General features: G+C 36.0%; 2 protein-coding genes and 1 long non-coding RNA gene across 4 annotated transcripts in view; 2 read left to right on the top strand and 1 right to left on the bottom strand.

The window, feature by feature from the left end:
* Nucleotides 1–25,000, top strand: part of LOC133663222 (frizzled-7-like) — a 791,936-nt gene that overhangs the window by 132,463 nt on the left and 634,473 nt on the right. The gene's annotated exons all lie outside the window — the stretch shown is intronic.
* The window catches only part of LOC133663220 (neuropilin-2-like), a 342,926-nt gene that overhangs the window by 202,389 nt on the left and 115,537 nt on the right, over nt 1–25,000 (top strand). For both annotated transcript variants that reach the window (XM_062067529.1, XM_062067530.1), the window contains exon 8: nt 3,072–3,216. In XM_062067529.1, coding sequence (XP_061923513.1) covers nt 3,072–3,216 — 145 coding nt within the window. The remainder of the gene's footprint in view (nt 1–3,071; nt 3,217–25,000) is intronic.
* Nucleotides 2,953–25,000, bottom strand: part of LOC133663223 (uncharacterized) — a 54,698-nt gene continuing 32,650 nt past the window's right edge. The window contains exons 2-3 of the long non-coding RNA XR_009828263.1: nt 10,045–10,198; nt 2,953–3,383 (exon numbers count right to left, since the gene is read on the bottom strand). This is a non-coding gene — a long non-coding RNA (uncharacterized LOC133663223). The remainder of the gene's footprint in view (nt 3,384–10,044; nt 10,199–25,000) is intronic.

The raw sequence follows: 25,000 nt of genomic DNA, 5'->3' as shown, positions 1-25,000 counted from the left end.
TGTGTGTGTGTTAGGTTTTTAAGTCAACCTTTGCACTCACGGTGCTCTTTGCGAAAAGAAAACATGATGTACAGTGCACTCCTTCGCACCCTGTTTGTGTGTGCACTCGACGAGAGTGTTTATTTGTAAATCTTGTCATGACGAACAGACCACCGTGCACCATAAAAATGCGCTGCCGTGATTAACTGTGGCCTCTATTTTCGCGCGTGCTAATAAAACATTCTCCAGTGCGCTGCCTTTTTTTACGCGCGTGTTTAATAAACAAGTGGTCGTTGTTCCACTGCATGCGTGCTTGCTACAAAAAGGAAAGATTGCTTGCGCTGGTCCGCACACGGACTTGGGTTAAATCAAGAACATCGGGCAGATATTTCACACTCGGCACATTGCAGTCCGAAATGTAGCGTTCTCCTGGCAACCTCCAAACCCAGACTGCTCCATCAGATTGCCAGATGGAAAAAGCGTGACCCATCAGTCCAGAGAAGTCGTCTCCACTGCTCTAGAGTCCAGTGGCGACGTGCTTTACACCACTGCCTCCCACGCTTTGCATTGGACTTGGTGATGTATGGCTTAGATGCAGCTGCTCGGCCATGGAAACCCATTCCATGAAGCTCTCTGCGTACTGTACGTGGGCTAATTGGAAGGTCACATGAAGTTTGGAGCTCTGTAGCAACTGATTGCGCAGAAAGTCTTCGCACTATGCGCTCCAGCATCCGCTGACCCCTCTCTGTCAGTTCACGTGGCCTACCACTTGGTGGCTGAGTTGCTGTTGTTCCCAAACTCTTCACTTTTCTTATAATAAAGTTGACTTTGGAATATTTAGGAGCGAGGAAATTTCACGACTGGATTTGTTGCACAGGTAGCATCTTATGACAGTTCCACGCTGGAAATCACTGAGAGCGGCCCATTCTTTCACAAATGTTTGTAGAAACAGTCTCCATGACTAATGGCTAGATTTTATATATAAGTGATTAGGGCACCTGATTCTCATCATGTGGATGGGTGGCCAAATACTTTTGGCAATATAGTGTATGTGTGTATTAGGGCTGCAACTAACGATTAATTTGATAATCGATTAATCTGTCGATTATTACTTCGATTAATCGATTAATAATCGGATAAAAGAGACAAACTACTAAATTTCTATCCTTTCCAGTATTTTATTGAAAAAAAACAGCATACCGGCACCATACTTATTTTGATTATTGTTTCTCAGCTGTTTGTAAATGTTGCAGTTTATAAATAAAGATTTATTTTGAAAAAAAAAAATATATATATATATATTTTTTTTTTTTTTTTTTTTTTTAAAGCCTCTGCGCATGCGCATAGCATAGATCCAACGAATCGATGACTAAATTAATCGGCAACTATTTTTATAATCGATTTTAATCGATTTAATCGATTAGTTGTTGCAGCCCTAGTGTGTGTATATATATATATATATATATATATATATATATATATACATATATATATATATATATATATATATATATATATATATATATATATATATATATATATATATATATATATATATATATATATATATATATATATATATATATATATATATATATTGTTGTGATCCGCTGCCCGGATCATAGTCTAAGTTTTTCGAGTCACTTGTGTATTCTGTTAGTTTTGGACTCCTTTAGTTCCTGTTTATGCACCTCTGAGTTTGTTACCACGGCTACTTATTAGTTTCACCTGCCTCTAGTGTTCCGGACGCGCACCTGTTTGTAATCACTGACATTATTTAAGCCTGCCTTTGCCAGTTAGCCGGTCTGGCTTCTTTATTTGCGTCACGCTACTGTTACGTTAGTTTTGCTGGTCTCCTGGCCCCTGCTAGTGATCCCTAGTCTGTGCTAAGTAGTAGCCTTAGCTTCAGGTGCGATCGGCACCTTATTCCGTCGGTTCGTTTTCTGTTTCGTACCTGTTTTGTGTTAATTTACTATTAAATCATGTCCTTACCGGCAAGTCCTGTCTGGATTCGTCCATTTGCATCCGGGGAGAACAAACCCTGCATCACCATGCGACCCGGTCGTAACATATATATATATACTGTATATATATATATATAAATATATACACTACCGTTCAAAAGTTTGGGGTCACATTGAAATGTCCTTATTTTTGAAGGAAAAGCACTGTACTTTTCAATGAAGATAACTTTAAACTAGTCTTAACTTTAAAGAAATACACTCTATACATTGCTAATGTGGTAAATGACTATTCTAGCTGCAAATGTCTGGTTTTTGGTGCAATATCTACATAGGTGTATAGAGGCCCATTTCCAGAAACTATCACTCCAGTGTTCTAATGGTACAATGTGTTTGCTCATTGGCTCAGAAGGCTAATTGATGATTAGAAAACCCTTGTGCAATCATGTTCACACATCTGAAAACAGTTTAGCTCGTTACAGAAGCTACAAAACGGACCTTCCTTTGAGCAGATTGAGTTTCTGGAGCATCACATTTGTGGGGTCAATAAAACGCTCAAAATGGCCAGAAAAAGAGAACTTTCATCTGAAACTCGACAGTCTATTCTTGTTCTTAGAAATGAAGGCTATTCCACAAAATTGTTTTGGGTGACCCCAAACTTTTGAACGGTAGTGTATATATATATATATATATATATATATATATATATTTAGTCGAGGTTTCTGTGGTTTATTCGTTATACAGTGCTCAATACCGGGGTAGAGCGGAATATACATTAGGTCAGGAAAAAAAACACAGAGGCTATTTCATCCCTTCAAGCCTGTTTCGCAGAATTGTTATTCTAATCCAGTGATTCCTAAACTGTGTTGCGTGTACCACTAGTGGTACGCAGGCTCCATCTAGTGGCACGTCAAAGAATCACATGATTAAAGTACAGTGTTTTATTTTGCTTTATTCAAACACAGTGTTACTGGTCAAACTGTGTGTCAAAATATTGAATATACTTGTTGAAGAAAACCTCTGCCTTGTTTTTGATGAATACTTAGGCCTACTAGACTATTGTATTTTAATGCAATAAAAAAATGTTAAAGTTCGACTGATCTGATCTATTATGTGTCTCCGTCTGTGCAGGTCTTCCATGCAAACACCGATGCCACGGAGGTAGTTCTCAATCGGATCCCGCAGCCGGTTCTGGCCCGCTTTGTGCGAATCCGACCTCAGACGTGGAAGAACGGCATCGCGCTGCGGTTCGAGCTCTACGGCTGCCAGATAACCGGTAAGAAACATGAAATATTTGATGTTTCTGGTGAATACGAGGTATTTTCCTGCCAGTCTCCTCCGGAGGGGGCTTCTGTAAAAACACGGCGGTGGTTTATAGGGGCGATATACCGGCGGGGTCACCAGGCGGGTCGCCACAAAAATAACTCCCTCGGAAAACATTTCCTGTAAAAGAAAAGATGCATAAATCTCCTTTATTTTTCAGCAACGTTGGGTTGAAATAAATCAGTAATCTGAGCATCCGTGGATTCGTACTTTCCTGCTTTACATTTATTTCATACTTTCATGCACTTTCCACGGTTCATATCCATACCTCTCACGCACACACACACACACGGAAAGAAACACAGTGGGTCCTAATAGAATAATACTAGTGTGATGTGTGGCTGATTGCATCAGAGAGCTCTCGGCTTTCATCCGCGGCCCCGGCAAACAAACGGGATTTTAACCAGCGTAATCAGCTCAATACTATAAAAAGATCAAACTTAATTAGAGAGTCCGTGTTGGTGTGTTCCGGGGGACGGCAAAAGCCCAGCTTTTCAATGGGTGTGTGCAGGTGTGTGTGTGTTTGACGGTGTCATTATTGGGTTAGAGCCTCTCACTGCGACAGATAGCATGCTCTTATCTAGGGGGGGGGGGGCTATTTCAACACCCACGCCAGTCGCCCTCGCAATATCATCATGACTTTGCGTGTGTTAACCGAACAAGAGAGTGGATAATGTCGGCCATCACCTATTTTTGCATTACATGTCGCCCCACATTTGTCACTACTCTTAGAAAGGAGCACATCTTTTGCTCATTTCCAGCCGCATACTGTCGAGTGCTCTTGGCCAGGAGCATGTCCAAAGATCACATTCCATGTTTGAAAGGGAGCCCTGTTCATTTTTTTTGCCTGTCATTTACGATCCCTATGTAAGACAAGAACACATGTGTTTCTTTTTTATGCATTCTAAGTCGTAAAATACGGCAAGTGCGAGGTGGCTAACAATGCAGGTAGCGGGAGTACACTATTGCGCCCATAAATCCCTCCAAAAACTGCCAACAATACTTCATTTACATCTCCTGGCCTGAATATTAACCAATTATTAGCGATGTTGTTATAAAAAAATGTTAATAAGCCATTTAATAATTATTTGTTTTCAAGGCTTGAATCTCAAGATCAACTTCAGATCTATCTATCGATATAAAGCTTATTTATTTTTGTTTTATGTCCTTTTTGTCAAAGAAAAGCAGTTTTTTATGGCAACAACACAAAACATGCAACATTTTGTCCCCCAAAAATTGGTAATTGGAGCCCTAAATAGGTCAATATTTCATAATAACATTGGTTTTGATTAATCATTTTTAGAGCAATAACAATTTTTTAAAAATCCCACTAAAATTCTCAGGGATCCAAAAAAGCCACACTAAAAGTGTTAAAAATAAGTTTTTGTTTTTTTCAATGCTTAATTTTGTAAATCAACTTCAGATATATCTGTCCAAGTTTTTATTTTATTTCGTTTTTTTTGTGTGTGTTTTATGCCCTTTTTGTTATATAAAACTTTGATGATATAAAGTTTTTTTTTTTTTTTAATGCACTTTTTGTCAAAGAAAATCAGCTTTTTTATGGCAAAAACACAAATATGCAACATTTTGCCCCCCAAAAATTGGTAATTGGAGCCCTAAATAGGTCAATAATTCATAACATTGATTTTTTTTTTTTTTTTTTTTTTTTTTTTTTTTTTTTTTTTTAGAACAATGACAGTTTTTTAAAAAAAATCCCACTAAAATTGTCGGGGAACCAAAAAAAAAGCCACCCAAAAGTGTTAAAAAATATATATTTTTAAATTTTTTATTTTCAACGCCGAATTTTGTAGATCAACTTCAGATCTATCAGTCCAAGTTTTTATTTTATTTCTTTTTTTTTGTGTGTTTTTATGCCCTTTTTGTCATAAAAAACTTTTTTTTTGTTGCCCTAAATAGGTCAATAATTCATAATAACATTGATTTGGATTCTTTTTTTATTGAGCAATGACAATTTAAAACAAATCCCACTAAAATTCTCTGACCCAAAAAAGCCACACTAAAAGTGTTAAATATTGTTTTTTATACTTTCAACACTTAATTTTGTAAATCAACTTCAGATATATCCGTCCAAGTTTTTATTTTATTTATTTTTTTGTGTGTGTTTTATGCCCTTTTTGTCATATAAAACTTTTGTTTTTTTTCAAGGCAAAAAACACACAAAATATGCAAAAATTTTCCCCATAAAATATTTCAAAGTGGAATATTTGATGTAAAGTATTTTAGAGCCTTTTTGCCTGACATTTACAATCCCTATGTAAGACAAGAACACATGTTTTTTCTTTTTTATGCATTCTAAGTCGTAAAATACAGCAAATGTGAGGTGGCTAACAATGCAGATAATGGGAGTACTTGTTTTACGCCCTTTTTGTCAAATAAAACCAGTTTTTTATGGCAAAAAACACAAAATATGCAACATTTTGCCCCCCAAAAAATTGGTAATTGGAGCCCTAAATAGGTCAATAATTCAAAATATCATTTTATTTTGATTCATAATTTTTAGAGCAATAACAGTTTTTAAAAAATCCCACAAAAATTCTCTGGGACCTAAAAAAGACACACTAAAAGTGTTAAAAATAAGTTTGGTTTTTTTCAAAGCCTAATTTTGTAAATCAACTTCAGATATATCTGTCCAAGTTTTTATTTTATTTCTTTTTTGTGTGTTTTATGCCCTGTTTGTCATATAAAATTGTTTTTTTTTTAAGGCAAAAAACACACAAAATATGCAGTATTTTCCCTAAAAAATATTTCAAAATTGGAATGTTTGATGTAAAGTATTTTAGAGCCTTTTTTGCCTGTCATTTACGATCCCTATGTAAGACAAGAACACATGTGTTTCTTTTTTATGCATTCTAAGTTGTAAAATACGGCAAGTGCGAGGTGGCTAACAATGCAGATAATGGGAGTACTTGTTTGATGCCCTTTTTGTCAAATAAAACCCTTTTTTCTTGGCAAAAACACAAAATATGCAACATTTTGCCACCCAAAAAATTGGTAATTGGAGCCATAAATACGTCAATAATTCATAATATCATTGATTTTGATTCATCATTTTTAGAGCAATAACAGTTTTTAAAAAATCACACTAAAATTCTCAGGGACCCAAAAAAGCCACACTAAAAGTGTTAAAAATAAGTTTGGTTTTTTTCAACGCCGAATTTTGTAAATAAACTTCGATATATCTGTCCAAATTTTTATTTTATTTCTTTTTTTGTGTGTTTTATGCCCTTTTTATCAAATAAAACCCGTTTTTCATGGCAAAAACACAAAATATGCAACATTTTGCCACCCAAAAATTGGTAATTGGAGCCCTAAATAGGTAAACAATTCATAATAACATTGATTTTGATCCTCTTTTTTTTTTGAACAATGACTGTTTAAAAAAAATCCCACTAAAATTCTCTGACCCAAAAAAGCCACACTAAAAGTGTTAAAAATAAGTTTGTTTGTTTTTTGGGGTTTTTCAATGCCTAATTTTGTAAATCAACTTCAGATATATCTGTCCAAGTTTTTATTTGATTTCTTTTTTTGTGTGTGTTTTATGCCCTATTTGTCATATAAAACTTTTGTTTTATTTAAGGCAAAAACACACAAAATATACAATATTTTCCCCATAAAATATTTCAAAATTAGAATGTTTGATGTAAAGTATTTTAGAGCCTTTTTTGCCTGTCATTTATGATCCCTATGTAAGACAAGAACACGTGTGTTTCTTTTTTATGCATTCTAAGTCGTAAAATACGGCAAATGCGAGGTGGCTAACAATGCAGATAATGGGAGTACTTGTTTTATGCCCTTTTTGTCAAATAAAACCCGTTTTTATGGCAAAAACACAAAATATGCAACATTTTGCCACCCAAAAATTGGTAATTGGAGCCCTAAATAGGTCAATAATCGCACTAAAATTCTCAGGGACCCAAAAAAGCCACACTAAAAGTGTTAAAAATAATTTTGTTTGTTTTTTATTTTTTTTATCAACGCCCAAGTTTTTATTTTATTTCATTTTTTGTGTGTGTTTTATGCCCTTTTTGTCATATAAAACTAAGTTTTATTTATCTTTTTTAAGCACTTTTTGTCAAAGAAAATCTGCTTTTTTATGGCAAAAACACAAATATGCAACATTTTGCCCCCCGAAAATTGGTAATTGGAGCCCTAAATAGGTCAATAATTCATAATGACATTGATTTTTATTTTGTATTTTTAGAGCAATGACAGTTTAAAAACAAAATCCCACTAAAATTCTCTGGGACCCAAAAAAGCCACACTAAAAGTGTTTAAAAAAAAAATTTTTTTTAAATTTTTTTTATATTCAAAGCCTAATTTTGTAGATCAACTTCAGGTCTGTCTGTCCAAGTTTTTATTTTATTTCTTGTTTTTGTGTGTTTTATGCCCTTTTCGTCATAGAAAACTTTTTTTTTTGCCCTAAATAGGTCAATAATTCATAACATTGATTTGAATTCTTTTTTTTTTTAGCAATGACTGTTTAAAAAAAATCCCACTAAAATTCTCTGACTCAAAAAAGCCACACTAAAAGTGTTAAAAATAAGTTTGTCTTGTTTTTTATACTTTCAACACCTAATTTTGTAAATCAACTTCTGATTTATCTGTCCAAGTTTTTATTTTATTTATTTTTTGTGTGTGTGTTTTGCCCTTTTTGTCATAGGTAAACACCCAAAATATGCAATATTTTCCCCAAAAAATATTTTAAAGTGGAATATTTCATATAAAGTATTTTAGAGCCTTTTTTGCCTGACATTTACAATCCCTATGTAAGACAAGAACACATGTGTTTCTTTTTTATGCATTCTAAGTCGTAAAATACGGCAAGTGCGAGGTGGCTAACAATGCAGATAGCGGGAGTACACTATTGCGCCCATAAATCTCTCCAAAAACTGCCAACAATACTTAATTTACATCTCCTGGTCTGAATATTAACCAAGTATTGGGACGGTATAGCTCGGTTGGTAGAGCGGCCGTGCCAGCAACTTGAGGGTTGCAGGTTCGATCCCCGCTTCCGCCATCCTAGTCACTGCCGTTGTGTCCTTGGGCAAGACACTTTACCCACCTGCTCCCAGTGCCACCCACACTGCTTTAAATGTAACTTAGATATTGGGTTTCACAATGTAAAGCGCTTTGAGTCACTTGAGAAAAAGCGCTATATAAATGTAATTCACTTCACTTCACTTCACTTATTAGCGATATTGTTATTATAAACTATTTTCAGTGGCGCAGTGGTCAGTGAGAGCACAGAGAGCTAAATAGCTAATGATGTTGTATTGACATATTGACAAACATTTTCCACTGATGGCTGCACAAATCTAAATATGCGGATGCCATTTTGATATTTAATACAATTTATATATGTTTTTTAAACGTTAGGGCTCCCCTTTAAGTTTGGTCCCAGTAGTCAAAAAAATTTGATTAAGGCATTTAATAATTATTTGTGGTCAAGGCGTAAATCTCAAGATGAACTTCAGATCTATCTGTGGGTATAAAGTTCATTTATTTATTTTAGTTAAATGCCCTTTTTGGCAAAGAAAACCATTTTTATGGCAAAAACACAAAATATGCAAAATCTTGCCCTCCAAAAATTGGTAATTGTAGCCCTAAATAAGTCAATAATTGATCATATCATTGATTTTGATTCGTTATTTTTAGAGCAATGACAGGTTAAAAAAAATTCCACTAAAATTTGGACCTTAAAAAAAGCCCCACTAAACGTGTAAAAATAAGTCATACATTTTTTATTTTTTTTTCAACACCTAATCTTGTAGATCAACTTCAGATCTATCTGTCCAAGTTTTTATTTAATTTTTTGTTTGTGTGTTTTATGCTCTTTTTGTCATAGAAAACGTAGTTTTTTTTAAAGGTAAACACACAAAATATGCAATATTTTCCATCAGAAATATTTCAAAGTGGACTATTTGATGTAAAGTATTTTGGAGCCTTCAATAGATCAATAAACCGTAGCAACATTGTTTTTGATTCACTATTATTTTTTGAGTATTGACAGTTTTAACGACATTTTTTGTGTGTGTTATTAGAGTCAACATTGCAACTTTTTCTTGTTACATTTCACTTGTACGCTCTTTTATTTAAACATTTTTTTTAGTCATTTTATTTTTAGAATGTTCTGCGGGCCGTTAAAAATTAGCTGCGGGTTGCAAATGGCCCCTGGGCCGCGCTTTGGACACCTGAGATAATAAATCCTGCTTCTCACCTGGATAGTAGAAGGTTGTGGAAATAAACCGAGAAGTTGGTCAACTCTGACATCCAACTTAAACTTAAAAAGACACTAATATACCTGTATATATATTTTTTAACCCTTTCTGAGGATTACGATTAATTGTTTTCCTAAACAGGAAGGACATCCTATCAGTGAGCGCACATACCATAGCAACACTCTACAGGTTGGAGCATTATATGTAATGGGTGTGCAGTCAATGAGTGTCTCCATGGTGACAGCTAGTATTAAACACAAAATCTTCATTTAAATAAGGCGGTCTGCACCACTTTTGCACTTTTTATAAATGACGCTCGCGGTCTTAGTTGATCACCCGCAACACGCCCATATAGTACATGCCATTTTTATAGTCTATAATAAGCACATGTTATTTGGGATCTTAGTGGATCAGGCCCTATATCAGCATGTAATGAAAGTGGGAAGACATGGATGACTCATGTAATTCCCGACAGTGCTTAGACCAAATAGGAAAGCCACACACACATGACAACATACCCAATGAATGACTAGCCTACCCACAATGTCATCTGCACGGCCGAGGCATCATCCGGGTTGTAGCTACTTTGGTCCATGGTGACTAAGGATGCATCTGTGGTCTCGGGACGGCGTCTTTGGACGATGTTCAGACCTCTTACCATGATGTAGGACTCCATCACATTTGAAGTATTAACACCTGAACTAAAAAAAATACAATGTAACGTTACTTTTGTGATAAAATACATTCTAAAGGTTTTTTAGGTAGTTTGTTTTGTTTTTTTTACAAAAAAATTAGATTTACGACTAACCGTATTTTTTAAAAAAACAATGAATAACATTGATTTTGTTTACTTTTTTTTTAGAGCAATGACAGTTTTTAAAAAAAAAAATCCCACTAAAATTGTCTGACCCAAAAAAGCCACACTAAAAGTGTTACAAATATTTTTGTTAGTTTTTTATATATTTTCAACGCCTAATTGTGTAGATCAACTTCAGATGTATCTGTCCAAGTTTTTATTTTATTTATTTTTTTGTGTGTTTTTATGCCCTTTTTGTCATATAAACTCTGTTTTTTAAGGGGAAAAAATACAATGTAACTTAACTTTTGCGATATGCTGAAATTAAATCTAAAGTTGTTTTTTTATTCTACAAAAAAAAAATTAGATTTACGACTAACCCTATTTTTAAAAAAACAACGAATAACATTGATTTTGTTTAATTTTTTTTTTTTTTTAGAGCAATGACAGTTTAAAAAAAAAAATCCCATCAAATTCTCTGACCCAAAAAAGCCACACTAAAAGTGTTAAAAATATGTTTGTTTTTTATATACTTTCAACGCCTAATTGTGTAGATCAACTTCAGATGTATCTGTCCAAGTTTTTATTTTATTTCTATTTTTTGTGTGTTTCATGCCCTTTTTGTCAAAGGACCTTTTTTTTTTTTAAGGGAAAAAAATACAATGTAACTTAACTTTTGCGATATGCTAAACTATGCCTGGGCCTGAAATTAAATCTAAAGGTTTATTTTTTGTTTGTTTGTTTTGTTTTTGTTTTTTTATTCTACAAAAAAATTAGATTTATGACTAACCCTATTTAAAAAAAAAACAATGAATAACATTGATTTAGTTTATTTTATTTTTTTTAGAGCAATGACAGTTTAAAAAAAAATCCTACTAAAATTCTGTGACCCAAAAAAGCCACACTAAAAGTGTTAAAAATATGTTGGTTTTTTATATACTTTCAACGCCCAATTGTGTAGATCAACTTCAGATGTATCTGTCCAAGTTTTTATTTAATTTCTTTTTTTGTGTGTTTCATGCCCTTTTTGTCAAAGGACCTTTTTTTTTTTAAGGGAAAAAAATACAATGTAACTTAACTTTTGCAAAATGCTGAACTATTCCTGGGCCTGAAATTAAATCTAAAGGTTTATTTTTTGTTTGTTTGTTTTGTTTTTGTTTTTTTATTCTACAAAAAAATTTGATTTGTGACTAACCCTTTTTTTTTTAAAACAATGAATAACATTGATTTAGTTTAATTTTTTTTTTTAGAGCAATGACAGTTTAAAAAAAAATCTTACTAAAATTCTGTGACCCAAAAAAGCCACACTAAAAGTGTTAAAAATATGTTTGTTCATTTTTTATATACTTTCAACGCCTAATTGTGTAGATCAACTTCAGATGTATCTGTCCAAGTTTTTATTTTATTTATTTTTTTGTGTGTTTTTATGCCCTTTTTGTCATAGAAACTTTTTTTTAAGGGGAAAAATACAATGTAACTTAACTTTTGCAATATGCTGAACTATGTCTGGGCCTAAAATTAAATCTAAAGGTTTTTGTTTGTTTGTTTGTTTTGTTTTTGTTTTTTTATTCTACAAAAAAATTGGATTACGACTAACCCTATTTTTTTTTTTAAAAACAATGAATAACATTGATTTTGTTTAATTTTATTATTTTAGAGCAATGACAGTTTAAAAAAAAAATCCTACTAAAATTATGTGACCCAAAAAAGCTACACTAAAAGTGTTAAAAATATGTTTGTTCATTTTTTATATACATTCAACGCCTACTTGTGTAGATCAACTTCAGATGTATCTGTCCAAGTTTTTATTTTATTTCTTTTTTTGTGTGTTTTTTTGTCATAGAAACTTTGTTTTTTTTAAGGGGAAAAAATACAATGTAACTTAACTTTTGCGATATGCTGAACTATGCCTGGGCCTAAAATTAAATCTAAAGGTTTTTTTTGTTTTTGTTTATTTTACAAAAAAAATGTGATGTACGATATTAGAATGATAAATGCCACAATATGTTACTGCATATGTCAGCAGACTAAATTAGGAGCCTTTGTTTGCTTACTTACTACTAAAAGACAAGTTGTCTGGTATGTTCACTATTTTATTTAAGGACAAAATTATTTGATTGCAATAAGAAACGTATGTTTGATGTACCGTAACACATGGCACACTGACAAAGCTTAACCCAAGGTTACTATAACAATCTACAAGGTTAATATAGTTGGCTTCTCTTTCTTCCCCTCCATTTATCTGCTTTTTTTTTGTATTTCAAGTTATCATTACATATGTGTATTGTTGCATTCAAACAATTGTATTGTTGATAATGGAGGTAAATATTTGTATTATTCATTATCAATAGTGCTATTTCTATTGGTATTTGTATTGCTCCATTTGTAGTGTAATAATGTTCATTGTCATTTCTGTATTATTTATTTCACTAATTGCTTCTTTGCTATCACCTATTTGCTGATGTTGTTATTGTTGTGTTTGCTGTTGTTGTTGTTGTTGTTGTCTCTCTGTCTTATCCCCTTCTTGTCCCCGCAATTTCCCCCTCTGTCTTCCTTTTTTTCTTCTTCTATCCCCTCCTGCTCCGGCTGCACCAAATGATAATATAAATACATTTAATAAAGTCTGTGGAGGGGGGGCGTGGCCTGCGGACCTGCAGCCAAGCCGGTCCTGGCACACCCCGCTTCGCTGCAGGTCCGCAGGCCACGCCCCCCCTCCACAAAGTCAAATACAAATAAGGCAACAGGAGAAGTATCCCGCACTTCTCTTTTGTAGTAAGTAATTCTGTTGGGCATCTACCGTATTTCCTTGAATTGGCGCCGGGAATATAGTATTCGCATGCCTCGAATTACAGCCGGGTCAAACTCGTTTTGCAAAATAATTAGCGCATGCTTGGCACTTCCGCCGGGTCAAATATGAGTCATTAAATGACTCCCGCCTCCTGGTGGTAGAGGGCGCTAGTGATCCTTCTTGCGACTGCTGGTACTGCAGAAGAGTGCTGCAGAAGAAGACAACCGGCAGCAAGAGTGCGCAGCCATTGTTTGCTTGGACTTTTACCATGGAAGATTACATATCTAAAATAAAACGGTCTTCTAAACTGGACTTTCAATCGAAGCAGGAGGTAATACTTAAAAGGAAGATCTCCATCGAGACAGAGAGACTTTTAAAACTGAAGAAAGATAAGTAAGACTTCTTTATCGATGCTTTTCTTCAAAAGGAGCTGGCATGGACTCATTTATACCTAAAGGTAAGACAATAATAACGTTTTTTTTATTAAATGTGCTTTTCATGATAAGGTATTAGCGCATGCTTGGCCATCCCGCAGGCTTCTGGTAAGCGCCGGAGTGACAGGAGGTTTTAAATTAATTAGCGCCCCTGCGGCTATTCAAGGAAATGCGGTACATCAACAATAGGATTTGCCTGAGTAGCTAGACAGGACAAAAAATTTAAAAAAATAATAATGCAAGATTTTTTTGGTTAAAATAAAGCCAATAATGCCAATTTTTTGTGGTGCCCTTTATTTAGAACGGTATCGAAAAGTATCAAATTGGTATCGGGACAACCATATTTCCAGCCCCACCCTGCTTGCTGCCACCATTCTCTTCCGTTTACATTTTTCTGCCGTGGAATGGATGCAATCCATGCAGCATCTGGGAAAGACACTCCCACCAAAGTCACCTACCAGCAGCAACGTGCTATCTTTTTCCTACTTTCCTCGGCGTATTGACAAACACTCACACCCGGCCTATCACGCGGCCCCCGGGGATGCGATAATGCCCTACGCAGGCCTATAAAGGGGCTCGTAAAGTAGTCCGACAGTGACATGCCATTAACTTAAATCACACTTTTATGTCTCCTGCTCGCCTTTTTCCCCTCACTTTCTATCTATACCGTCTCCGCGGCAGCGCTCACGTCTCATACGTTAAGCCGGGTGCTATCTATTTGCCGCCACTCTCAGCCTCCTACCCCTGCTCTCATATTTTTCTTCTGCCCGCTTCTCATTTTCCTGCCACACCTCCGCTCTTAAATCTTCCCCCGTTACGGCCTCGTCCAAGTGTTCATTCCCCCCGACCCCTCCTTCATTGTCTTTAATCTCATTTTATTTCAGCCCTGCAGCGTCTATCAATCATTTGTTTATAGCAGCCGTATCGTTCTGGATTCCTTTTGTCTGTTTGAAACGAAAAAAAATCAATCGCGTAGTTGTGCACGTTTCTGTCTGCAACTGCAATATGATGTCAGGACCTGACAGTGACTATGAGATTATTTGTATATAAGTGCAATTCAACCGGGGGCCAAATAGTGAACCCCTAAATTGACTTTAAAACTTTTTTGCCTCAAATTCTCTAGAGCAGGGGGTGTCCAAACTTTTTCCACTGAGGGCCGCACACTGAAAAATCAAAGCAAGCGGGGGACATTTTGATATTTTTTTATTTTAAAAACCAATACAATATATGTACAAAAAATATACATTAAAAGTATTCTGGACATCTTTTGCAATTTGTTTAATGAACAATGAAGGCTGCAAAGAAGACAGTTGTAGGTGGGATCGGTGTATTAGCAGCGGACTACAGCAACACAACCAGGAGGACTTTGTTGGAGCGCTAGCCGCGCTAGCCGCGCTAGCCGCGCTAGCCGCCGACCTCACCTTGACTTCCTACGTCTCCGGGCCGCCAAACGCATCGGGTGAAGTCCTTCGTCCTTCTGCCGTTCGCTGGAACGCAGGTGAGCACGGGTGTTGATGAGCAAATGAGGGCTGGCTGGCGTAGGTGGAGAGCTAATGTTTTTAGCATAGCTCTGTGCGGTCCGGTTGCTAAGTTAGCTTCAATGGCGTCGTTAGCACAGCATTGTTAACCTTCGCCAGCCTGGAAAGCATTAACCGTGTATTTACATGTCCACGGTTTAATAGTATTGTTGATTTTCTATCTATCCTTCCAGTCAGGGGTTTATTTATTTTGTTTCTATCTTCATTTGAGAACGATGCTATCGCGCTAGCTCAGTAGCTAAGTGTGTCACCGATGTATTGTCTTGGAGATAAAAGTCACTTTAAATGTCCATTTCGCGTGCTCGACTCTCATTTTCAAGAGGATATAGTATCCGAGGTGGTTTAAAATACAAATCCGTGATTCACAATAGAAAAAGGAGAGAGTACATAGTTCTGTGAGGTCTGGTTGCTAAGTTGCTAAGTTAGCTTCAATGGCGTCGTTAGCACAGCATTGTTAACCTTCGCCAGCCTGGAAAGCATTAACCGTGTATTGACATGTCCACGGTTTAATAGTATTGTTGATTTTCTGTCTATCCTTCCAGTCAGGGGTTTATTTTTTTTGTTTCTATATGCAGTTAAAGCACGATGCTATCACGTTAGCTCGTAGCTAAAGCATTTCGCCGATGTATTGTCGTGGAGATAAAAGGCACTGAATGTCCATTTCGCGTTCTCGACTCTCATTTTCAAGAGGATATAGTATCCGAGGTGGTTTAAAATACAAATCCGTGATCCAAAATAGAAAAAGGAGAGAGTGTGGAATCCAATGAGCCAGCTTGTACCTAAGTTACGGTCAGAGCGAAAAAAGATACATCCATCACTGCCTCTCAAGTCCTTCACTGTAACGTTCCTCATCTACGAATCTTTCATCCTCGCTCAAATTAATGGGGTAATCATCACTTTCTCAGTCCGAATCTCTCTCGCTCCATTGTAAACAACGGGGAATTGTGATGAATCCTAGCTCCTGTGATGTCACGCTACTTCCGGTACAGGCAAGGCTTTTTTTTATCAGCGAGCAAAAGTTGCGAACTTTATCGTTGATTTTCTCTACTAAATCCTTTCAGCAAAAATATGGCAATATCGCGAAATGATCAAGTATGACACATAGAATGGATCTGCTATTCCCGTTTAAATAAAAAAAAATCATTTCAGTAGGCCTTTCATTGTTCATTAAACAAATTGCAAAAGATGTCCAGAATACTGTGGAATTATGAAATGAAAACAGAGCTTTTTGTATAGGATTCTACGGGGTACAATAACTTCCGTTATACTGACTTCGTCACGCGCATACGTCATCATACCGCGACGTTTCAGCCGGATATTTCCCGGGAAATTTTAAATGTCACTTTATAAGTTAACCCGGCCGTATTGGCATGTGTTGCAATGTTAAGATTTCATCATTGATATATTAACTATCAGACTGCGTGGTCGGTAGTAGTGGGTTCTCAGGCTTGATCCCGGGGACCCCAAAGGGTTTTGGTCCAAAAAATATTTAAAATGTGTCATTATTCAGTATTATTATCTCTAGATCAACATTAGGTCTATCTGTCAATATAACGTTTTTAAAGATTTAAGTCGTATGCTCTTTTTGTCAAAGAAAACCCTGTTTTTTTATGGAAAAAACACAAAATATGCAATATTTTCACCCAATAAAATTTTTAAGAGGAATATTTCAGATTATATAATAATTGGAGCCTTAAAAAGGTCAATAACTCATAACACCATTGATTTTAATTCATTATTATTTTTTGAGCAATGACACTTAAAAACAAATCACACAAAAATTATTGGAGAACCAAAAGGGTCCTACTCATTAAAGTGTTAAAAAATAAATTATACATTTTTTTTACTGTTTACTTTTAACACAATAGTCTCGAGATCAACTTCAGATCTATCCGTCAATTATAAGTTTTATTCTTGTTTATGTTTTTTGTTTGTTCGTTTTAGGCCCTCCTTTAAAAAAAAAAAAAAAAAAAAAAAAAAAAAAATATTTTTATATGGCAAACACAAAATATGCAACATTTTCCCCAAAAAATATCTCAAGGTGGAATATTTAATGTGACATAATTGGAGCGTTGGATAGGTCGATAATTCATAATGACATTGATTTTGATTCATTATTATTTTTTAAAGAAAGAAACAGCCTACATGGCAGCTTTGTGTTATTAGAGTAAACATTGCAACATTTTCTTGTTACATTTCACCTCTTTGCTCTTTCATACCACTTTTTATGTTTTTAATTTTTTTAATTGTATTTTAAAATGGACCGTGGGGCCATTAAAAAATGACCTGCGGGCCGCAAATGGCCCCCAGGCCGCACTTTGGACATCCCTGCTCTAGAGGAACTTGGCTTTGCTATCAAACATGGAACACTGGAGTCACAATTTGTGAGTTACATACCGTATTTTGCGGACTATAAGGCGCTCTTAAAATCTTCTTTTTTTTTTACAGACAGATATAAGTAAGAACTTTACACTACTTTATATTAGAAATGGCAACAGCGGAGGATGAATGTCCCATAACAAGAAGATAGAGGAAAAGAAGAAGCTTATCGACTACACAATTAATTTTTCAGGACTTATGCAGATCCCAAATACAGATCAGCAGGTACCATAAGATAAGGAAAGTTGCTTTTGCATAATACTGCGAAACAAAACGCCAGATATGTCTTACCTTATACACACACCATAATAATACTCGTATGTTTAATGCGCCGACAATCCATCAAGCGGGAGAGAAAAAGAAGAAGCTTATCAACTACGGTGTCGTCACGGACTACAAAGGTGGACAATTATTCAGGATTTATGCAGATCCCAAATACAGATCAGCAGGTACCAGAAGGTAAGAAAAGTTGGTTTTGCACAATATTGCGAAACAAAACGCCAGATAATATGTCTTACCTTATACACACACCATAATAATACACGTATGTTGAAGCACAGTACAATCCATCAAACAGTGCGGCTTCATAGCTTACCAAAGTCGTACTAAAACATTTTGATAGATATTTCGAGCGCCGTGTGTGAAGTTCTATATTTTCAATGGAACATATAAAATGTTAGATCCACTATGGACTGAACTCTCACTGTTATGTTAGATCCACTATGGACCGGACTCTCACACTATTATGTTAGATCCACTATGGACTGGACTCACACTATTATGTTAGATCCACTATGGACTGGACTCTCACTGTTATGTTAGATCCGCTATGGACCGGACTCTCACACTATTATGTTAGATCCACTATGGACTGGACTCTCACTATTATTTTAGATTCACTATGGACTGGACTCTCACTATTATGTTAGATCCACTATGGACTGAACTCTCACTGTTATGTTAGATCCGCTATGGACCGGACTCTCACACTATTATGTTAGATCCACTATGGACTGAACTCTCACTATTATGTTAGATCCACTATGGACTGGACTCTCACACTATTATGTTAGATCCACTATGGACTGGACTCTCACACTATTATGTTAGATCCACTATGGACTGAACTCTCACTATTATGTTAGATCCACTATGGACTGGACTCTCACACTATTATGTTAGATCCACTATGGACTGGACTCTCACACTATTATGTTAGATCCACTATGGACTGGACTCTCACACTATTATGTTAGATCCACTATGGACTGAACTCTCACTATTATGTTAGATCCACTATGGACTGGACTCTCACACTATTATGTTAGATCCACTATGGACTGGACTCTCACACTATTATGTTAGATCCACTATGGACTGGACTCTCACACTATTATGTTAGATCCACTATGGACTGGACTCTCACTATTATGTTAGATCCACTATGGACTGAACTCACACTATTATGTTAGATCCACTATGGACTGGACTCTCACACTATTATGTTAGATCCACTATGGACTGGACTCTCACACTATTATGTTAGATCCACTATGGACTGGACTCTCACAATCTTATGTTAGATCCACTATGGACTGAACTCTCACTATTATGTTAGATCCACTATGGACTGAACTCTCACTATTATGCTAGATCCACTATGGACTGGACTCTCACCATTATGTTAGATCCACTATGGACTGGACTCTCACAATCTTATGTTAGATCCACTATGGACTGAACTCTCACTATTATGTTAGATCCACTATGGACTGAACTCTCACTATTATGTTAGATCCACTATGGACTGGACTCTCACACTATTATGTTAGATCCACTATGGACTGGACTCTCACTATTATGTTAGATCCATTATGGACTGAACTCTCACTATTATGTTAGATCCACTATGGACTGGACTCTCACTATTATGTTAGATCCACTATGGACTGGACTCTCACTATTATGTTAGATCCACTATGGACTGGACTCTCACTATTATGTTAGATCCACTATGGACTGGACTCTCACTATTATGTTAGATCCACTATGGACTGGACTCTCACTATTATGTTAGATCCACTATGGACTGAACTCTCACTATTATGTTAGATCCACTATGGACTGAACTCTCACTATTATGTTAGATCCACTATGGACTGGACTTTGCCAATATTATGTCAGACCCACTCGACGTCCATTGCATCCGGTCTCCCCTACAGGGGCGGGGGTCACCCGCATATGCGGTCCTCTCCAAGGTTTCTCATAGTCACTCACATCGACGTTCCATTGGGGTTGTGAGTTTTTCCTTGCCCTTATGTGGGCTCTGTACCGCGGATGTCGTTGTGGCTTGTGCAGCCCTTTGAGACACTTGTGATTTATGTCTATATAAACAAACATTGATTGATTGATTGGTGAAGTCCAGCATGGTTTCAAATGGTCCAGAGTCAACCCCCGCGTGCACGAGTGCCGCACTCATGCGTGTTTTGCTGTAATTGTGGATTCGCTCGCTATTCCTGTCGTCTCCAGAGATCCCCGATCTCATTAGGTCTGCGTCTGTGAGCAACAAATATAGGAAAATAAAAATAAACAGTATGGTAATGAAATTCTCTCCCGCCTATTTTTTCGGATGGTGCTTATTGGGGGAGCTTCTATGCTGGTTGTTGTTGTTTATTGTTGATTCATTATTTACCGCGGCGAGGTGCAGTTGCAAACATCACGGCATTAAACATTCATCTCCACCAAGACCCAGAGAATGTCGCCATCAATCATCGTCACCCTCCATCATTCCCTCTTTCCTTCTTTTTCATCCTTTTTTTTTCACCTTCTAATTTTCCTATTTCCCATTTCTTTCCCCCTTTCAAATTTCATTTGACCTTTCCGTCCTTTATCTCCTCCTTTAATTTCTTTCCCCTCGTTCTTCCTTTTTTACGCATCACATGTCGTTCCACCATTCCAAAATGAAAAGGCAATTCTTTTGGCACGCCTCATTTTTTTTTTTGTCGCCGTTATTATTCATAAATGCGAGGTTGGGAGTCTCGCCACGCTAAAACACATTAGTCAGTCCAACAAAGCGCGGCGTCTTGATCTGAGCCCGGCGTTCGTTTTGTTCTTCCATTCGGGACTTTCTTGGCTCGCAGCGTGGCTGGGGTCTCGCAACTTTCGAGCAGCATGAAGGCCAACTGCTCAGATTGTTTGACGAGATGCAGCTGAGCGGAATTGCGGAGTAAAATAAATAAATAAATAAATAAATCACACAAGATTCTTTCCTCCTATCTATCAGTTTTATCAATGCCTCCGAGCCTTAAAAGGGTGGGCGGCGTTGGATCCGATCCAAGCTGACAATGGATGAGTTAAAATGTAATATCGGAAATTATCGGTATCGTTTTTTTTATTATCAGTATCGGGGTTGTTTTTTTTGTTGTTTTTTTTTTAAATCCACATAAAAAACACAAGATACACTTACAATTAGTGCACCAACCCACCCCATTTACACTCATTTACACTCATTCACACAAAAGGGTTGTTTCTTTCTGTTATTAATATTCTGCTTCCTACATTATATATCAATATATATCAATACAGTCTGCAAGGGATACAGTCCGTAAGCACACATGATTGTGCGTGCTGCTGGTCCACTAATAGTACTAACCTTTAACAGTTAATATTACAAATTTTCATCAATTACTAGTTTCTATGTAACTGTTTTTATATTGTTTTACTTTCTTTTTTATTCAAGAAAATGTTTTTAATTTATTTATCTTATTTTATTTGATTCATTTTTTTAAAAAGTACCTTATCTTCACCATACCTGGTTGTCCAAATTAGGCATAATAATTTGTTAATTCCACGACTGTATATATCGGTTGATATCGGTATCGGTTGATATCGGTATCTGTAATTAAAGAGTTGGACAATATCGGCATATCGGCAAAAAGCCATTATCGGACATCCCTAGATGAGATGCATCGAAATGATGTTGTCAGTAGTTACTGGAGAACAAAACTAATAACAATCAAAGCAGTCATAATTAGGGATGATGTTCGAAACCGGTTGTTCGATAAGAAAAGAACCGATACCATGGACTCGAATCCCTTTTTGAGAACCGGTTCCCGTTATCGAGGCCGCTATAGTAAAGAAAAAGAGCTGGTTCTTTATTTGAATCCTTGGGAACGAATCCCGTCCCAAAAGAAATGCCCTGTGGGACGTAGCTCAGTCATTAGACTGAGCTGCGTTCCACAGGGCATTTCCTGTGATGTCACACAAGCAGCAAAAATAATGGACCGGAAAAAAAACGCCTCAAGAGACAGGTTGTTTTTGTGTTACGGTATATATTTGTTTTTCTGGAAAATCCCACTTAATATACTTTGGGTAACAACAGTCAATATTTTTTTTTTTTTTTTTTTTAGGGGGGTGACAGTCAATATTTATTTATTTTTTTTAATTTTTTTTTTTTCTTATAAAATAAAAGTGAGCTTTTTTTACACAAATATTGTGTTTTTTTCCATATACAACAACCTATCTGGATTCGATAAGGAATCGGTTCAAAAAGAGGATTCGATAATGGTCTCGAACTCGATAATTTCTTATCAAACATCATCCCTAGTCATAATAAGATTCACTTAATCGGTTCTTGAACAGGGTTCGTAAATTGATTTCTGATCATTTGTGAGGGCTCCATAGTGATTATCAGCGTGTCAGCACAGTTCAGCTTGTTTTGGTTTCTAAATATAGAAAAAGTTGATCCATCACCCCCTTGTTATGTTTGTTTAATGTACAGTACGGTATAGCAGATTATATGGTGTTTAAAAGTGTATAAACATTCACTAAAATATGGCTTTTTGTCGAGGCTGCGAGCCATTATTCATGTAGGAGGTATTTACTTTTTAAATGTTTTGTATTGTTTCCATAAGAAACAATGTAAATATGAATAATGGGTTCCAGCCTTGATAAAAGTCCATAATTTAGTGAAGGTTTGTACCCTTTGAACACAATATAAAGTGCTATATAGTACTGTATATTAAACAAACATACAGTAACAAGGGGGTGATGGATTAACTTTCACTTTATTAACAAGTTCAACTGTATCTGTATGTAGACAGAACACAGAAGTCCCTTTGGTGCCCTCACAAACGATCAGAAATCACAAAAATCCTAAACTTTAACAACCGTATTGCTACAATCAAGTCATATAACTTGGTATGTGACACATGTTAACTGTTAGCATGCTAATTTTTTTGTTCATTTTGCAGCCGTTTACCCCAGAGTCACATTACTTGGTGTGTGACACATGCTAACTGCTAGCATGCTAATGTCAGCATGGTAACATGCCAACGTTAACGTGCTGACTTTTTTTAGCTCATTTTGCAGCCGTTTACCCCCAGAGTCATATAACTTGGTATGTGACACATGCTAACTGTTAGCATGCTGATGTTAACATGCTAACTTTTTTAGCTCATTTGGCAACCGTTTACCCATGTGTCATATAACTTGGTATGTGACACATGTAAACATTTTAGCTCATTTTGCAACAGTTTCTACAAGAGTCATATGACTTGGTATGTGACACATGCTAACTGTTAGCATGCTAAAGTTATGATAACATGCCAATGTTAATAGGCTGACTTTTTTAGCTCATTTTGCAACCATTTACACCAGAGTCATATAACTTGGTATGTGACACATGCTAACTGTTAGCATGCAAATTTGTTGGTTCATTTTGCAGCCGTTTACCCTAGAGTCACATAACTTAGTGTGTGACACATGCTAACTGCTAGCATGGTAACATGCCAACATTAACGTGCTGACTTTTTTAGCTCATTTTGCAGCCGTTTACCCCAGAGTCATATAACTTGGTATGTGACACATGCTAATGGTTAGCATGCTAACTTTAGCATGCTAATGTTTTTTAGCTCATTTTGCAACCGTTTACCCCTGTGTCATATAACTTGGTATGTGACACATGTAAACATTTTAGCTCATTTTGCAACAGTTTCTACAAGAGTCATATGACTTGGTATGTGACACATGCTAACTGTTAGCATGCTAAAGTTATGATAACATGCCAATGTTAATAGGCTGACTTTTTTAGCTCATTTTGCAACCATTTACACCAGAGTCATATAACTTGGTATGTGACACATGCTAACTGTTAGCCTGCAAATTTGTTGGTTCATTTTGCAGCCGTTTACCCTAGAGTCACATAACTTAGTGTGTGACACATGCTAACTGCTAGCATGCTAATGTCAGCATGGTAACATGCCAACGTTAACATGCTGACTTTTTTAGCTCATTTTGCAACCGTTTACCCCAGGGTCATATAACTTGGTATGTGACACATGCTAACGGTTAGCATGCTAACTTTAGCATGCTAATGTTTTTTAGCTCATTTTGCAACCGTTTACCCCTGTGTCCTATAACTTGGTATGTGACACATGTAAACATTTTAGCTCATTTTGCAACAGTTTCTACAAGAGTCATATGACTTGGTATGTGACACATGCTAAAGTTATCATGGTAACATGCCAATGTTAACATGCTGACTTTTTTTTAGCTCATTTTGCAACCATTTACCCCAGAGTCATATAACTTGGTATGTGACACATGCTAACGGTTAGCATGCTAACTTTAGCATGCTAATGTTTTTTAGCTCATTTTGCAACAGTTTACCCCTGTGTCATACAACTTGGTATGTGACACATGTAAACATTTTAGCTCATTTTGCAACAGTTTCTACAAGAGTCATATGACTTGGTATGTGACACATGCTAACTGTTAGCATGCTAACTTTAGCATGCTAAAGTTTTTTAGCTCATTTTGCAACAGTTTCTACAAGAGTCATATGACTTGGTATGTGACACATGCTAACTGTCAGCATGCTAAAGTTAACATGCTAACTTTTTTAGCTCATTTGGCAATCGTTTACCCCTGTGTCATATAACTTGGTATGTGACACATGTAAACATTTTAGCATATTTTGCAACAGTTTCTACAAGAGTCATATGACTTGGTATGTGACACATGCTAACTGTTAGCATGCTAAAGTTATCATGATAACATGCCAACGTTAACATGCTGACTTTTTTAGCTCATTTTGCAGCCGTTTACCCCCAGAGTCATATAGCTTGGTATGTGACACATGCTAACTGTTAGCATGCTAACGCTTTTTAGCTAATTTGTCAACCGTTTACCCCAGTGTCATATAACTTGGTATGTGACACATGTAAACTGTTAGCATGCTGACTTTTTTAGCTCATTTTGCAACAGTTTGTACAAGATTCATATGACTTGGTACTTACTAATAAAAGAGTATATTCACTATTTTATTTCATGACAAAATGATTATTTGATTGCAGTAATAAATGGATGTTTATTGTCTAATAAGATTTTCCTGTAAAAATAATTATGTAAAAATAAAGCCAATAATTTTGTGTGGTAGAAAAATATCAAAGTATCAAAATACATATTGGTATGGTGCCAAAATAATGGTTTGGGGACAGCCCAAGTTTGTACTAAGGCAATTAGGTAAAAGCCAACATATGGCCCAAGTGGGGACATTTGGTT

Source organism: Entelurus aequoreus, linkage group LG13 (assembly GCF_033978785.1).
Source record: "Entelurus aequoreus isolate RoL-2023_Sb linkage group LG13, RoL_Eaeq_v1.1, whole genome shotgun sequence".
Lineage (NCBI taxonomy): Eukaryota > Metazoa > Chordata > Actinopteri > Syngnathiformes > Syngnathidae > Entelurus > Entelurus aequoreus.
Note: the sequence above shows the minus strand (reverse complement) of the source record. Positions and strands in the feature narration are given on the sequence as shown.